Consider the following 17,226-nt stretch of genomic DNA (forward strand, 5'->3'; position numbering starts at 1 on the left):
GCGTTCTGTCTGTTTCAGTTTACTGAGAGAACATTCGATCGACGGCACCGGCTGGGCTCCCACGAGGACACTGAAGGTAGGCTGCCTCTGCCACAGCCCCGCCCTGGACACCTCTCCCTCCGTGACCAGCCCCCTGTAAGAACAGTGAGGTCCTCTGTCCTGTGCACACAGGTGGCCAAGCACACCACCCTGCCCTTCCCCCACCCACTGCCCGCCTGGGACTGCTGGGCCAAGTACTCCCTGCTCAGTTTCCTGCCCAGTTCTCCGGTGGGGAGTGTCAGCTCATCCACTTTGCCTGTGCCTTTCCCGTCTTCCCATGATTGACAGTTTCTAGTCTTTGTGTCCCCCCCACACCACTCCCTGGTCTTGTATTATCTCACCCTTAAAGGTGAGGAGAGTGGCCAGGAGGGGGTGAGAGGGAGGAAAAGAAAGGGTAGGTGTGACCTCTTGTGTCCCTTCTGAGTCACAGGAAGGCAGTGGACAGGAGGGCAATGGACAGCAGGACAGCCCCCGGGAGGGCCCCTGCTGGGAGGGAGGCTGCAGGGACTGGGTCAGCGGCCCCACTTGCTTCTACAGCAGAAGCTTGAGTTACTGGGTGGGTACCTGCCAGGCCGCCCCCGTGCCTTCCCTCCAGGCTGTTCTGCAGTAGCACCCAGAGCACACTTGCTCTTGATGAGGGGTCAGCTTCTGGCCAGTGTTTGCTTACAGTGGGCGGGTCCCTGACCGTTGCCGTCATTTCTGACTAATGAAACAGTTCTAGACGACCGTCACCTTTGCCCTGCCTCGTGTCAGGTCGACACCGCCCAGAGGAGTGCCTGCCCGGGCTGGGTTCAGGGCAGCTGTGTTCCCAGCCTGCACTTGGCCCAGTGCCAGACTCAGCACGAAGGCCTGGTCATCTGGGCCAGGACATCTTCCCTGGGGACTGTCTTCCTCCTCTGGGGCCGACAGTCTCAGCAGGTGGATGTATGAAAGGGTCGTGGGTGTCAGACTGCCCCAGTTGTGACACTGTGAGACTGGCCGGTACATGGCACGTGTGTCTCCCACACGGGCCCTGTGGCTCAGTCGTGTAGGGTGATAAAAGTCGCCCCACTGAAACCATTATGGTCTCGGTCTGTGCCGGGTGCGCTGAGTCAGCTGTGGCAGGTCACAGAAATGCTCCTAGAGAGGACTGTCAGACTCTGGGCATCTCCAAGTACACACGTGGGGGGTGAGCTCAGGGAGGGAGTCAGACACGGCAGGCTTCATGCAGCGTGACCGTGGCTCCCCACAAGGTGTGGTCTCTGTTCCACAGGCAGCCTGGCCTGTCCTCTCAGCACGCCCGTACATGTGCTGCCCTCTGGGAACCCAGTTTCTGTGCAGGCCACCCTTCTTGCCATCCCTCCCCCTGGCAGTGCCCAGGTCCCCTCTGTCTGTCTGACCCTGCTGCCAGACCGAGAGCTGGTGCTCACCCTCAGCTCCGGCCCCAGGCCTGGCTCCCAGCAGAAGGACAGATGGACGGAGGGTGTGCGGGGGACGAAAGACAGCAGATAGGGGCAGTTACAGTTGCCTGCCAGGAGCACTGAGTGAGCGGAGATGAGCAACAGCCCTCGGGCTGCTCCAGTGGGGGGTCGACAGAGACTGAGCTACCCATCCTGGTCGGCCTAAGGGGACCTCATCCCGGTCAGCACAGAAAGACCCCCATCCCGGTCAGCCCAGGGAGAACCCCCCCCATCCCGGTCAGCCCAAGGAGACGCCCCATCCCAGTCAGCCCAGGGAGACCCCCGTCCCAGTCAGCCCAGGGAGAACCCCCCGCCCGTCCCGGTCAGCCCAGGGAGAACCCCCCCCCGTCCCGGTCAGCCCAGGGAGAACCCCCCGCCCGTCCCGGTCAGCCCAGGGAGAACCCCCCCGTCCCGGTCAGCCCAGGGAGACCCCCCCCCCGTCCCAGTCAGCCCAGGGAGACCCCCCATCCCAGTCAGCCCAGGGAGACCCCCCCCCCCGTCCCAGTCAGCCCAGGGAGACCCCCCATCCCAGTCAGCCCAGGGAGACCCCCGTCCCGGTTAGCCCAGGGAGAAAATTTCTGGTCTTTGAATTTTAAAGATGTTAGTCTCCCTGCTGTTCGAAGTAACTGTTAGAGCAGAATTGTTAAGACTCGGTGGGTTGGTGGTGATTAGCTTATCTACGATCCCAGGAGGCAACAGATAACCAGACAACAGAGTTCATTGTACAGGTGACTGTTCAGAAGTCTGGGCTCCCTGTGGTGTGACAGGTGAGCGGTTAGGGGAGTAAGGTCGTGGGTCCTGGCTGATCCTGCCCACGGGCTCTGTCACCACCCAGGACCAGGCTCATGGGCCTGGGTCCCAGCAGAGGGCAGCTGCTGTCTCTGACGTCACCTTCGCTGCCCCTGGCTGCTCATCCGAGTTTCTCCGAGTCTTTGGACCGTTACTCCATTATTTTCTGTCCTGGGGAAACAGCCTGCTGAGCGGATGGGTTATGATGTGGCCCGGTTCACATCTCCTGTCGTGGACGACCAGACAGTGCACAGGAGCCTGAAACTTGTCTTCTTTCTTCTTCGTTCCAGGATGTTGTCTGGGGACTGAACTCTTTGTTTACCGTGAGTATACTGGCCCAAACCCCAGGCTTCTCTGGTTTCTTGCCTGCTGGTCTTAGACATCACAAAGGATAACACGGAGGATTTGTCATACCACAGTCATGTTCACGTCAGGAACGCAGTCCCCAAGTTTATCACCTCTCCTGAGGAGAGATGTGCTTGTCTCTACAGTGGTCCGTCTATGGCCTGGGAAAGCCGCGACTCATTATAAGAACAGATCTTACTGCGTGGATTTAAGAGGAGGAACTTGCAGTGTAAAGATTAGACACGGCCTCCGATCTGAAACCCCTGGGGTTTTGGGGGGAAGAAGGGAGTAGCCATCCCAGGGCCCTTAAAGGTAGAAGGGGGCTGCTGCTCCCCGAGGCCCGGGGCCACCCGCCTCATGGCCGTGCTCTGCGTCCTGTCGGGTCTGGACATCACCCTCACCGTAAGCGATGCTGTGAAGGCAAGTTAACAGAAAGGGAAAAGCCAGTTAAGGTCAGAGTAGAAACCACGGACTTCCAAAGGCAAAGTTGTTCATCACAAATAAAGGAGGAAAAAATTGTTTTATTTTTTTTAAGATTTTATTCATTTTAGAAAGGGGTGGAGGGAGGGGAGCATGAAGCATCAACTCCTGGTTGCTTCCCGTCTGAGCCTAGACCAGGCAAGACCAGGGTTTTCTGGTGAGCTCAGCGTTCCAGGTCGATGCTTTACCCACTGCACCACCACAGGTTGGGTGGAAAATTAGCTTTTAAGGAAAAAGAATAATGGAACTTGAATTCGGAAAGCTCATAATAAATGGTTTTTCGTTCTCTAAGTACCAGCAGCACTAGAAATTAATGTGACTGCCCTTTCTGCCATTTCCATCAAACTCGGGACAATGGCATGTAAATGGGACCCCCACTTCTTTCGGACAGCCATCAGTCACCACTGAGAAAAGTCCAGGTCCAGTCCTCTGGCGTGAGAAGGGCTTCCCAGTGGGGCGTCTCAGCTCTCGGTCTTCCGTTGGCAGTGTGCTGGGTAGATGTCAGTTGCCTGGTTCATAAACTGAGGACTTACCACAGCAGGAAAATAGACTTTCTTCCTTGTTTACATTGAGTGTCTCTCTCTCCAAGGACCTTCTGAATTTCGATGACCCACTGAACATTGAGGCTGCGGAGCATCATTTGCGGGACAAGGTAAGCCCCCACAGGAAGGTCCTGGGCTCGTGTGTTTGGTGAAGAACTGAGTGCCGTCTCGGTTAGATGAGGCTCTGAGGATGGTAGACTCCAGGATTGGACTGGAGAGCAGCTGTAAGAGACGTGTCTTAACAAACGCGAGTGATTCCAGTGAGAGTTCGACCCGAGGCCAGACGCAGTGATTTATTAGAAGTGCGTGCCTGGTAGGGTCTAGTGCAGTGTTCCTTTCTCTTGTCCACAGCATCAGAATGCAGAAGGGACAGTATAGAAGTGACGCCCTCCGTCCCCCGGGCCCCCAGAGCCCCGTGCCCGTCCACACCTTACCACGGGCTCTGACCGTGCACTGCCATTAGGTTTGGGCCCATCTCCTGGGGTCGTGGCCGTCACTCCCAGTCTCCAGGTCCTCTTCAGTGCCCACAGTGTCCCTCCCTCGTCCTCAGAACCGCCTGGCATCCTGTAAGCTGCTCTGTGCACTTGTGCAACACGCTCTCCCTGGTGGGCACTGGCTGTCCCCACAGCTTTCTCTCCCAGCCACAGACACTCTGTACACACGTCCTCACAAAGTTCGTGAACGCAGCCTGGGACCTGCACCCGGGTCTGGGCACCAGCCCTGGGGGACTGGGACAAGGCTGTCAGATTGGTCAGCCCCACATGGGGCCATGCTGATTCGCTCGGAGTGCCTGAGCATGCGTCCTGCACAGACTGGGAGACCATGTGACAGGCACAGTGGGTTGTGCAGTGGGACTGGAGGGTCAGTGGGTGCTTCTGATCAGGCGGAGGCGGCCATCTGCCCCGCCGGCGTCCTGTGGTGGAGGCTGGGGGCAGCACGGGTCTTCAGGACAGACACCCATGGTGTGACACAGCTCTGGCCCCTGGCAGCACCCTTAGCCTCTGCCCCACCTCTGAGCCGCCCTGACTGGTGGCCACCTGGCAAAGCCTCGGTTTGTCCACTGCTCACCAGCCCCCATGGGCTGCTCCTGGGCCGAGCCACCTTAGGAGGCCTCGTTCACATTGTGACCATGCTGTCTCTGCTGTTGCCCGGGACCCCACTCAGTGTGACTGTCGGCAGCCCTTGTGGACTAACTCTTGTCAAGGAAAGAAAGTGATCAAAACAGGGAGTGCTTAGCCATGGAAGGAGCTTGTACAAATTGTCATGTTTTTCTTGGAAGGTTTCTTCCTAGTCTTTGCAAGAAATTATGGGCAGGTTTGCAGTTAATGAGCTCTTATCCCCAGTAAGATGGTCCTAAAATTGGCCACATGGTAATGCCTCCACGCGAATTCTTAGACGTACCCCAGACCCACCTGTGTCCTCATGCTGAGTCGTGATCACGGTTACAGAATTTTTCGCTCAGTTTGTTATATAGTCATTGTTCATCCCAGGTTTGTGGTGGCATTTAAGTGTCTGATGGGTGCTCAACACACAGGAGAGATGAGTGGTCAGACAGCCCCTGACCCCGTGGAGTGTGCATTTCAGTGGGAGGAGGCACAGCAGATGTAAGCGAGCCACATGGGAGGTGGGGTTGGGGTGATGGGTGTTGCTACTTTATGTGGGTGCTCAGGGGAGGCCTCATGAGATGTGACTAGATATCTGATGTGAACCAGGACTGACGACAGCCAGTGCAAAGGCCCTGAGGTGGAAGTGTGCACAGGGTGTTCAGGAAAGAGCACAGAGGCCACATGATGAGAGCAGGACAGTGGTGACGTGCCCATAGCAGCCCCCCTGCGTGGCCCCCCACATGCCAGGCAGGGTCCCACACTCTTTACGAAGTGTTCTGACAACTCCAGGACGGAGGGTCTTCTGTTAGCCCTGATTTGCTGCTAAGAGACCCACTGGGAAGGGCCAGAGCACAGAATTTGGACTCAGGCAGTCTGGATCCAGGGCCCCGTTTTCGCATCGGGGAGGGGGAAATGGGAGACAGTGGAGGCCTGAGCACGCAGGGCCTTCTGGGTGCAGGACCCAGCTTTGTGCTGGTCCAGGTGATGAAGCAGAGGGCACTAAGGCTGAGCACCTTTGGGCTTGGGCAGGGCTGGCGGGGCGGGGAGAGTGCCTTGCGGCCTTCACCGCCCATGAGCTTTGGCTGTGGCTCCTTGGGAGCTGGCAGGACTGTCGGCTGTGAAGTGACCCTGGTAGAGTTTCTGCTAGAGGTCAGTCAGGGCTTCCCCAGCCCATCCTTGTGGGCCGGACGCTCTGGGAGCCTCTGTGTGCAGTCCGGTCGACCATTGCTGGCATCCTGGCCTTGACTATATCCGTGGGCCTTGCTGTCCCAATCTACAGAACAGATCTTGGGGTGGTCCCTTCTGCTCTGAGCTACTGTTTGTGTCCCCCAGTGCCCTGGCACCGTGTTGTGCACACAGTGGGCACCCAGGTCTCTGGTCACCTTGCCACCTTGGCTACTGGACGGGAGGCCATCAGCAGAGCTCTCAGTGGGTCCTTGGCTCCGGTGGCCCCGGCTTGTCCCGAAAGTGTCACTCACTCTCACTAACTCGCTCTTCTTCTCCCCCATCCCTGCCCCCCACAGGAGGACTTCCGGAATAAAGTGGAGGACTACATTAAGCGGTACGCCAGATGATAGGAGGGGGACGGCGGGCGGATTGTGCTAGAGGGCCGTCTCCCGCCCCCGGGGCCTCCACCGCAGTCCGCCCCGCTGCCCCTCGGGCCCTGCGGGGTCCTGTGACCTGGCCTGCGAAGGGACCTCATCACGACTGCCCATTGTAGACGGAGACTTCCACATAAATACAACAAGGAAATGTTTGGGCTTTAAAGCGTTGTCTGCTTACCGTAACTGTTTACTGTTTTGAAACTGTACTGTATAGGCCGAGGAGATTCTCGAGACTTTGTAATGAACTCAGAATCAAAGGAGAGCTTGCTTCTTCCCTTGCCCCAAATCACCTCCCCGCAGGGATGCTAACCGCGGCTGGTGGAGCTGGCAGGTGGGCGTGGAGCCGCTGCACACTGTGATTGGATGCGCAGCCTCTAGCTCCTCCCACAAGCGGTGGCCCGCCTCCGTGTCGTCAGCTTCCCAGAAGGCAGTCTTTCACTGTAGATCTCTTACTGAAATGCGTATTTTATTTAATGTAAGTATATTTTGGAACAGATTTGTAATTTGTACAGTTTAATGCTTTAATTATTTTTTCCTATTCTCCTTTAGTTTGTATTTTCATTGTATAGAGCAGACAGAAAGATGTTAGGTTAAGCAACTGTTGACGAGAAATACAAAGAAAATATGAAAGACACATTATTCATTCTGTCCAAATGCAGTGAGAATTTGGCTTTTAAAAACCAGCTCTTTCTTTGAGGTCCAGATGGGCAAAAATGTTTTAGAGCCTTTTGAAGCTAGATCTGGACCATTTGAAAAAGCAAAAGGCAGGGAGCCCTTTGTCACCTGGGGCCCAGAGGGTGGGGGTGGGGGTGGGGGTGGGGGTGGGGCTGCGTATGAGACTGCACTGTGGCCTCAGTCAGCTGTGGCCTGGGTCCCGGGAGGGCAGGGATCGCAGCACCGTGCAGCCGTGCTCAGTCGGCTGTGGCCTGGGTCCCGGGAGGGCAGGGATCGCAGCACCGGGCAGCCGTGCTCAGTCGGCTGTGCTCTTCAGTCAGCACGTGGAGACCCCCGACATCCCGTGCAAGTGAACGTCGGTATGGTTTCATCTGCTGTCTGCCTGATACTCCGGTTTGCTGGCAGCCGCCTTACCTCTGGGCTCCCGGTCTGCCATCTACTGAGGCTGGCATGCTTTTCTTAACTTACAAGACAATCTAAGAGCTCAGTGTCCTGGAAGTCAGCAGGGTAAGAATGTCAGCCTTGTTTCCTGTTGGTGACCAGAAATTACGCCCATTAGACTTGGGGGTGGCCCCTAGCTTGTGGGCCACCTCTGATACACGGGGCCCTGCCTGCGTCCTCACGGGTTGTCAGGTCGGCTGCTGGTGCAGGTGGAAGAAAGAGGGCCCTCTGGACCAGACTGAAAGGGTGATACCTGTTGATTCCAATCTCAAAATACTTGACAAAAATATCAGGGATCAAGTTATTAAAAAATGACATTTCCCCAGATCTGGACCGACCCTTTCTTTCCAGGGAATACCATTTTGTTAGCAAACCCACCTTGGCCCACCGCCATGAGTTTCTGGTGGGGCCCGTGGCACCTGGCAGCGGCTGTGGGACCCTGACTTACAGGCCTTGTGGCTTCTTGGGGTCTCCTCCCCACTCGACCGATGGACAGTGCAGGTTCCTGTCCGCCTGCCCCACCAACCCAGTGCTAGTTCGTTTCAGAACTGCTGGTGGGGGTCCCGATCCTCCGGCCAGCCTGGAGCAGCCAGGGCTGGGCCATCCCGGGGGCATGAAGCTTGGGGCAGCTCTGACTTCAGTTGGGCCCATGGGTCTACTACTTGGGACTTGATGGCAGCTGGGTGTTTCGAGCACACTGAGAAGGGAACTAACAGGGTAGCCTCTCGGTAGAGGCTCACACGTCCCCTTACCTCCCCCACACGTGTCACATGTGAGTGACCTGGCTCCGAGCCTAAGGAGGCAGGCAGTGCTTATGTGCACACCGGCCTCTGGGCTGCGACCCTCCTTCCTGCAGCCCAGCTCTTCGTCCTCTGCGTCGTCACCAAACGGAGTGCTGCAGAGCAGCATTCGGTCCTGGTTAACCTTAAGACAGGCCCTGCGTCACCTGTCCAAGCACCGAGAGCCCTGAAGGCTGTGCCCGTGTGTGCTCCAGCTTCAGCAAGCGGGCTGTGTGCCACAGCACAGATGTTCACAGAGAAACCAGAGCTGGTCCCGACTAGGACACTGAGGCACAGTCTAGAACACCTCCCATAGCATTGTCAGTTTACATGTGCACCTTATCCGGTTCCCTGAGCTACGTCCCGGTCCCTCCCCGTGACATGGCCTTGGCAGAGCCCCAGGGCCACCTGCCGCAGAGCCAGTGGGTCTTGTTCTCAGGGCACAGAATCAGATTGAACATCCCTTCTACTGGGCCCTGGAGCTTATGCAGCAAAATGATCCCTAAGAGCAAATTCCAGGCCGCAGTGGTCGCCGAGGTGTGGTATGTCTTCACTGTTCCTGGGGTCACTCTGTTTCCCCCTTGCCCCACCCTTTAAAGAACTGCTGTGACATCAGACTGGTTGCTGATTTGCATGATCAAACCAAGCGGGATTTCCTGCAGTCTAACCCCACACCACTCCCTGCCAGGTGGTCTACTCAGGATGGCTTTCCCTTTCCTGTCCCCTTAAAAATGTTTCATCTTGGAAAGCCAGGTCTGCTACAAGTTCATTGTTCTTCATGAAGTAGTCTAGTCTAGTGCTAATACAGTCTTCCTTCTTCACTGAAGAACTTGGGAAGCGAGAAAACCCAGCACACTCGCCCCTCTAGAGCCCAGCCTCAGGCCCCAAGGCTTGGAGGGGATATGGTTCAGTGGTACGTGTTGCCCATGGAAGTTGCTACTCTTGACCCGTGTTTCCATGAGCTATCAAAATTGAGTTACTGATTTGGAAAAAAAAAAACATTTCTTCAAAAAGCCCAGTGATGGAGGCATTTGGGGACCTGGTATCAGTAAAAAAGAACTGAATTATAACCTCTTTAGAAGTACAGCTCAGGGCTCACTTTTATTGCCAGATTCACCGAGGCAGAGTTCTTCCAGTAACTTCACTCTTGAGCTGGTGGCAAACCCTATGGGGATAAAGCTCAGCTTGGCCCAGAGCTGCAGGGACAGCAGGAGGGCCCGGGAAGGCCCCACCCACAGCAGGCGGAGAAGGGCCCCGGGAACCAGTAGACACAGCAACGGGAATGGGGGGTGGGGTCTAACTCCTTGACCCTCCCTCCAGCCCTTGGTTCACTTCCAGACGGGTGTGCCTGTTCTGCGGCCTGCTGAGCTCTCTGGCCCGGCAGAACTCCCGTGTCTCCCGAGACTGCCGGCGCTGGGTCCCCCACCTCGGTGTCAGCCCGCTGTGCCCTTCCTCACAGCTGATCACTCCCGGCCATGCATGGTGCTCGGTGCGGGGAGGGTGTTTCTGTCTCCAAGCCAGTCACTGGTCTTAGCAAACTTTTCTTTGTAAAGATATCGACTCCGTCCTCCATAGCACTGTCTACCATGTCGACCATCCTGCTGAGCAGGAGGAGGCGGGCAGTCCTAAGCCGGGAGCAGCGCTGAGGAGCCTCAGCCTCAGGTCAGAGCCGGGAGAAGAAACGCCGTTTCCTCGGGCAACCTGACGGCGCAGGAGCCAGCGGAGCGCAGTGCCCGCTGCCCACGCGGTGTGCTTGCCAGCCCGAACGACGGCACGGGACGGAAACCGTCCATGCGCAAAGAGCAGCAGCCGGAGGGAGACCGGCCACACGCGGATGAGACTCCAACCCGTCCTTGCTGCCCGAGGGGTTCCCGACACCACCACTGCCCACACCACCTCCTCCACTGCCTCCAGAACAAGCCCCCTTGTGCCAGCAGAGTCCGCGGTGACAGCCCGGCCACCCTGCCAGCCCCTGGTCGCGAAGTAGCGTTTTCAAGTCTTGGGATAAAGTGCACTCTCCCAAGACACCCAGCTCCCCTCTCGGGACTCGGTTCACGGTGCCGCCTATCTCACAGGCATCCTCACCTTTCCCGGCTTCTGCGGGCACCGAGGGTGTGGTCTGCCCGCTCAGGTGGACCCCTGCCTCATCTTCGCCGTCCTGCATCACCAACTCGGTTGTTACAGTGGGACTGTTTAATGTGGAGTGATGCAGCTGGCGGTGTGCTCTGGCGGGTCCTTTCCCCCAGAGGCTGCACGCTGGGCGGCCCACGCCAGAGCTGAGGACACCTGCCCCCACACAGGCGAGCCACCACCTTCCCTCAGCTGACAGACGCCTAGTCTGACATTGCCTTTGCTTGAGTAAACCTACGGGCCTGTAGGGGGCGGGGGGGGGGAAATACTGCAGAAGAAGAAATAACACCCAGCACTTTCAGAATGAACAAAGCTAAATAAAACGGCAACAGGGTAGAACTATAACCGTAATAAACTCCCAGCCATGGATTCTATAGTGGAAATACCAGAAGTGAACGCAAAATACTCTTCTTGCACATACAAAAGCTGAGTCATACCAGCAGCCCAGCACTAAAATAAGTTTTGACAAAGTCCTCAGAAGGACTGTGAAACCAAGCGGAAATGTGGAACCACACCACCACTCTAGACACTGTGGGCCACATACTGCGCCCTGGGGGCTGTCCTGTGCATTGTAGGTTGCCGAGTAGCATTCATGGATGGCCTCTACCACCAGACCCCAGGTGCACCCCCCACCCCACCCCATCCCCCAGTTATGACAACCAAAACTGCCACCAGACACAGCCAAATGTCCCCTGGAGGGAAGGACAAAGAAATCCAGTTGAGAATGGCTATAGTAGATGGATGTTTCTTCTGCCTTTTTCATCTCATTTCTGAGCTATGAGAATTCCTATGCTCGAGCATTTAGCTAATTCATTAATCAACTATGCTTATTCTATTCTGAACACCTATTGATTTTTTTTTTTTACTTTTCCATTGATTTGAAAGGGAGAACAGCATCAACTAGTTGTTCCACTTAGTTGTGCATTCATTGGTATGTGCCCTGACTGGGGATGGAACCCACACACTCAACACACCACACGGGAACGAAGCTCTATCCACTGGGCAACTTGGCCAGCGCCTACTGATTTTTTTTCCCCTTAAGTGAGAAGCGGGGAGGCAGAGGCAGACTCCCACATATGCCCCAACTGGGATCCAACTGATAAGCCCACTATGGGCCCATGCTCTGCTTACCTGCGGCCATTGCTCTATTACTAGGCAACCAAGCTATTTTAGCACCTGAAGCCAGGCTATGGAGCCATCCTCAGTGCCCAGGGCCAACTTGCTCCAAATGAGCCATGGCTGTAGAGGAGAAGAGAGAGATAAGAGAAGGAAGGGTGAAGAAGCAGATGGTCCTTCTCCTGTGTGCTCTGGCTGGGAATCAAACCTGGGACTTCCACAAGCCAGGCCGACACTCTACCACTAAACCAGCTGGCCAGGGCCCCTACTTTTTTAAGACTTTTTTAGAGTGGTTTGAGGTTCATAGCAAAATTTAGCAGAAAGAATACCCTGTCCCCTTAGAGGCATGCCCTCCCTCACTACCGAGGACATCCCGCCAATGTAAGTAACATTTGTTACAACTGATGAACCTCCACTCATTATCACCCTAAGTCTCCAGTTTATGTTGGGGTTCAGTCTAGGTGTGACATATTATATGGCTTTTCGTGAGAATTCAAGAATGCACAGATGTGTAATGACATGTATCCACCTCAGTAACATCAGAGTGGTTTCTTTGCCCTGAGCATAATCTGTGCTCTGCTGTTCACCCCTCCTTCCCTGCAAGCCCAGGCAGCTCCTTCCTTTCCCAACCTGCTAAAGAGTGGACTGCATTCTCCACTCTCCCACATCCCATTCGTCCCACACACACCCCCCTCCCACTGCACTACTTCTTGTTAAACTCATCAGTGCCTCCTAAGCATTAATACTACAGCCAGACACTTCTCATGTCCTCTTGGTTGCATTTCATAGTCCTCTCTCTGTACTTGAACATTCGTTAATTCTCGTCCTCTTCTAACTGTCCCTCGGCGCCCGCGCATCTACTCAGATTTTGACTTGTCCTTCACTAGTGGATGCATTTGGCAAGAAATGAGCTCAGTGTGCAAGCAAGAATGAAAGGAAATAAAGGATCTAGAAACGTGGAGACTTACAGGGCTGGAAAAAGACAACTTTCGGACCCCAATGAAGATAAGATTAAGCAAGTGCGTGAAAAGCCAATTAAAATCCACATTTCTGAATTCAAAAGCTTGGCCCTATGTGACCTTACCTTGGGCATGATGCTTTTATGTACCTTCATTTCCTCACATGAAAAATGGGTATAACAGTGCCTCTCTGATAAGGAGGTCACCGAGATTAGTCTGAATGCATGAAAGTGCGTGAACAGTGCCTGGCACACCCTGGGGGCTCAATCAATACTTAAGCAACAGTGATTTCGCAAGGGGTGGCCTGCCCGTGGCTTCCTGAGAGTTCAAGGATCCGGACCTTTGCCCTCTCTTAGCACTTTCTTTCCCAATCGGCTTTTGTGATGGTTGGCCGAATCCACGCATGTCTCACCGACAACACACCCGAGACCCAAGCCCACACTCTTCCCCTGTCCCGGGTTCCTCCCGCCCACACGAAGGCGCTCTCAGGGGCCACTTTCCCCCGGCGCCCACACTCCGTTCTCCCCGTGCCTGTTGCATCCTCAGCTGATCGTGAACCCACCGTCCCCGCGCCCACGGCTCGGTGCTGCTCTTGCCTTGACCCACGTGGCCTCCAGCCTCTACCCCCAGAGCCCTCGAATCCATTCGCAGGGGACGAGTCCTAATTCCACGCAAAGTCACCCCTGCCCTGGACCCTCTAGGTGGGGACCTGGGCGCAGGTTTCAGGAGACCCCGGACACGGGGACGCAGACACAGGACGCGCCGGGATGCCCAGACCAGCGGGGCGGGCGCAGGCGAACCCGCGTGTCGCCCCCGCCGCCCCCACTCCGTCCACGCCCCGCCCCACGGCCTCGGGCACTGCCTCCTCGCTGCTGCTAGCGGACCCGCGAAGGGCCCCGGAGGGCGAGAACCCGGAGAGATGCGCCCACCCCGCGACCGCAGAGACTGCGCCCCACCGGGGTTCCTGCCAGCGCTCGCTGCTGCGCCACGCCTCCGGGGACGCTCGCGGCGCCCCGCCCCAGCACCGTCACCTGACCGCATGCAGCCAATCAGCATCCATCCCTGTCCTAGCCCGGAGGCTGGCCCGCTGAAGCTCGGGGATTGGTCCGGAGTGCGCAACTCAGCCAATCCGGACGCGCCCTGGGCCTCGCGGCCCCGCCTTCTCCCCCTTCCCCGCGAACCTCCGGGACAGCGCTCAGGGCGTAACCGGCTGGCCGGTAGCAACAGCGCCCGGGCTGGTGAGTTGGGGCCAGGCTGAGGCCGCACCGGATGGAGGCGACTGCGACACCGAGCAGGCACGGGCGAAAGCGCGTGGCGAGTCTTTCCGGAGGCCGCGAGGAGAAGAGCCCGCCGGAGAGGTGCGCGCTGAGAGGGGGAAGGCGAGGGGAGCCGCCGGCCTCCTCCTACGGGAAGCCCTCCAGGCGCCGCGGGGCGAAGGGTTGGCGGGTCCCGCCGGGGAGGTCGGAAGGGGACGGCAGCTGGTCCCCGCGGGGAGGCGCCCCGCGCGGGGCTGCGGCGCTGGCCGCGGGGAGCCCCAGGTCAGACGCGAGCTGGAGCAAGGCCGGGTGCGAAGCGTGGCTGGGCAGGGCTCCCGGAGCGGGCACCTGGCGCTGAAACCTGAGCGAAGCCCAGGAGGCAGACGCACCGAGGCTGGACGCGTGCTGGGTCTGCGCGCGCGGGAAGAGGGAACAGCAGCTGCAGAGGCCCCGAGCGCACCAGCCAGTCTGCTGGACCCGGGGGCCGGGGGCGCGCGGGGCGCGCGCGCGGCTGCGGAGCCTCCAGCCCAGGAAGCACTGAGGGGGTGTATTCCAAGGGTGAGGGGGATCCCGGAGGATTGAGTAGGGGGGTGATGTAATTTCACTGTATTTTAAGGGAATTCTGGCTGCTTTGCAGAGCGTGGGAATGGGCTGACGGTGGGGCCGGGGAGGAAGCAGGGACAGCGGTTGGGTCTCTTGATCGTAACCTAGGAGGTGGGCAGAGGCGGGAGAAGTGAATCCGCTGAGGCAGAACTCGCTGGACTCGCGGGTGCCGGTGATGTGGGGGAAGGAGGGACTAAGAACGGTGCCTCTCAGGCCACGGGCCTGAGAAAGGCCGTCCCCAGGCCTCCCCTTGGGGGAGAATAGCGGCCAGTGGGGGGATGTAAGGCATTTTCTTGTTTGTGCGTCTTTGCTCTCCAATCAGGAATGTGTTAAATACTCCTTTTTGGCGATCCTCTTTACCTGAATATGAGGGTGTGTGTGTGTACGTGTGCGCGTGCGCGCCTTTAAAATCTGGGTGCGGGTCTAAATCAGACCAGGAAGCATTCTACTCTGTTGGGGACAGAGCAAAGGGGAGCTGAGAAGGTGTCCCCTAGGACACCTAGGGACCTAGGGTCTCCCTAGGGAGACCGAGTAGTGAGGAGACTCGGGATGCCTTTTGGTGATGAAAACGGTCAAGTGTAGCTTGTCCACCTGTCATTATAGCACTTTAAGGAAGTAGCAGGTAATGGAGCAGAGTAACTTACAAAGCGTGTCTCTGAAAGTCAAGCCACACAGCAGACAGGCAGCAGGCTGAGGGGCTGCGTCGCTCCGCGGACAGTAGTCGCTGGAGAAGCTTGGGGAAGTGAGCGCAGAGCTGGGGCACTTGCAGCTCTGAGTCACACACAGTAGGACCAGGAGAGTCGTAACACCGTCGTCATAGCGGACTGGCCAAGGATGGCTGGTCAGGCTGCCCAGAGCCCCAAAGCCCTGTACCTACCAGGTGACTTTGAACAGCTCATGGACAAGTCGCTGCATTAACACATTCATGGTTTAAAAAATAACCGAAGGAAAACTAGGCCCTCAGACTGGTGGTTGCAAGGGGGAGTTGTCAGCGCATGGTCATGCAGTCCCGGTGTTTGGGCCTGACTTGTGTGGGTGGGAAGGAAATGGCCCTGCTGTGCCTACAACCTGGGCTGCTGTCAGCGCTTGGGTCCCACCCCCAGTTCCCACGATGCACACGACGCATTAAAGGGTTGGTCTTGCTGTAAGAGAACAGCTGATTTTTCTGATTTTTTTTTTAAATCATTGTAGATTGTACAAAAAGGTACACGTTATAGTGAAAATCCACCTGAGCCAGTCACACTTGATGTCAGGACTGCTGAGAGGAAAGAACTATCTGAATTGAAACCCCAATCTCAGGAGCACATCATACAAGCCCCTAACCCACTGGAAGTAGTGAAGAGGCCAAGCCCAAGCCCTGGTGAAACAGTTACAAATTTGGGATTAAAAGTATCTATGTGCCTCCCTGTAACAAGCACTTGATGAACTACTGTAGGGGAATGAAAAAATAAAAATTAAAAATAACGAAGACAGCAGGAAGAGAAAGACAGTGATGAAATTAAGATTGGGACTGCATGTAAAAATTGAGGGTGTTCAAAAATGTATCAGGGTTTACAGAGTTTAGAAGTCTGTCTGCCATGCTGGAGTGCCTCTTCCATGAAGGAATGAAGTGCTGGAGCTGTCGTAGGAGGGAAACTTCTGATTTTAATACATCCTCAGACATTCTTAGCCCAGGAGGGCTGCACAGTAGGAAATCTCGTGGGCAACAGAGGATGCTGGGGAACGCTGTTCCCTGGAGACATGGCGGGCATTCAACTGGGGGTGAAGTCACCATTTCCGTGTATGCTAGAAATTCACTTCTAGAGCTTAGTCAAGTAGCCGCGAATAGTACAGATGTACCCGTTGTATTTGAAGGAGAGAAGGAATTTCTCCAAAATATGAAATTCTGGGGTGCGAGTGATGTAGAGCGAAGTTATGTAACTGACTGCAACAGAACCGAACCTATTCAACGGGCAAGCCTTGATCTGCCTGCAGCCAAAAGCCGGGAAAAACAGAAGGAGCTGAGAGGCCAAAGTCAGGTTATCTATTTTTTTTTAAGAGAGACAGGAAGGGAGAAAGAGAGAGAGACACACACACACACACAACACACACACACATACACACAGAACATCAATCTTCCTGTATGTGCCCTGACCGGGGATCGAACCAGCAAGCTTGTCATTACTGGACAACACTCTAATCCACTGAGCTCACCAGCCAGCGCTGCAATGTCAGATTTTTAATTAGTTTTTTCATTCGCTTTGTGTTTCTATACAATCTTTAAAGAACAGATGAAGCTCTGCAATCTTTTCCCCACTCGGGACGGTGATTTTCCGTAGGAGGATTGATTTTGAGGCAATGTAGTAAGTAAAGAGCAAGAGCTACATCGATTGACAATTAGAATTCATGTGAAACTAGTGGGGGTAAATTCATATTACGTGCCAAGCAGTGTCATTTAAGAGTATAGGAAACATTATAAATAAGAGTATAGAGGTATCAATTTTTGGTTAGTATTTACCATTTTATAAGACTAAGCAGTAATGTGAAATATTTTCTGATTATTTAAAGGTCTTGGTATAGTGTGATGACTAAATTGTATCTAAATTACAGCCTATGTCCTCTTAAGATTTTTAATTACATATAAAGACAAACTGAATATATGTCTGGCTTCCCTGGTGGCAAACTGTAGCTAAAAAATTATAGATTAAAGGCTTATGGAAATACATTAGTGTTTCAGAAGACTAAATATTAAAATTTTGCTTTATGACCACTAATTATTACATGTTAAATTGAGTAGCTTAATTATTTTATAGTTTTTTAGCTTTCACGAACAGTTTGACAATTTTAGGTAATAAAATATTATGTATTGAACTTTGTTAAATAGGTATCACAGAATTAGATTGTTTATGCTAATTGAACCCATCAAAGAATAGGTTATTTTTTA

The 17,226-nt window shown here is 55.2% G+C and overlaps 2 protein-coding genes and 1 pseudogene across 5 annotated transcripts in view; all 3 read left to right on the forward strand.

The window, feature by feature from the left end:
- UBE2F (ubiquitin conjugating enzyme E2 F (putative)) overlaps nucleotides 1-7,787 on the forward strand; it is a 48,581-nt gene extending 40,794 nt beyond the window's left edge. For both annotated transcript variants that reach the window (XM_066345369.1, XM_066345368.1), the window contains exons 7-10: nucleotides 19-76; nucleotides 2,558-2,590; nucleotides 3,682-3,744; nucleotides 6,264-7,787. In XM_066345369.1, the coding sequence (XP_066201466.1) occupies nucleotides 19-76; nucleotides 2,558-2,590; nucleotides 3,682-3,744; nucleotides 6,264-6,314 (205 nt within the window). In that variant the 3' untranslated portion in view covers nucleotides 6,315-7,787. The remainder of the gene's footprint in view (nucleotides 1-18; nucleotides 77-2,557; nucleotides 2,591-3,681; nucleotides 3,745-6,263) is intronic.
- Nucleotides 7,788-13,633: 5,846 nt separating this feature from the next.
- Nucleotides 13,634-17,226, forward strand: part of SCLY (selenocysteine lyase) — a 31,086-nt gene continuing 27,493 nt past the window's right edge. For 2 of the 3 annotated variants that reach the window (XM_066345557.1, XM_066345558.1), the window contains exon 1: nucleotides 13,634-13,802. In XM_066345557.1, the coding sequence (XP_066201654.1) occupies nucleotides 13,714-13,802 (89 nt within the window). In that variant the 5' untranslated portion in view covers nucleotides 13,634-13,713. The remainder of the gene's footprint in view (nucleotides 13,803-17,226) is intronic. The other variant, XM_066345561.1, reaches the window with a different exon arrangement.
- LOC136378577 (cysteine and histidine-rich domain-containing protein 1-like) lies at nucleotides 15,336-16,700 on the forward strand (annotated as a pseudogene).

Source organism: Saccopteryx leptura, chromosome 7, assembly GCF_036850995.1.
Source record: "Saccopteryx leptura isolate mSacLep1 chromosome 7, mSacLep1_pri_phased_curated, whole genome shotgun sequence".
Taxonomy (NCBI): Eukaryota; Metazoa; Chordata; class Mammalia; order Chiroptera; family Emballonuridae; genus Saccopteryx; species Saccopteryx leptura.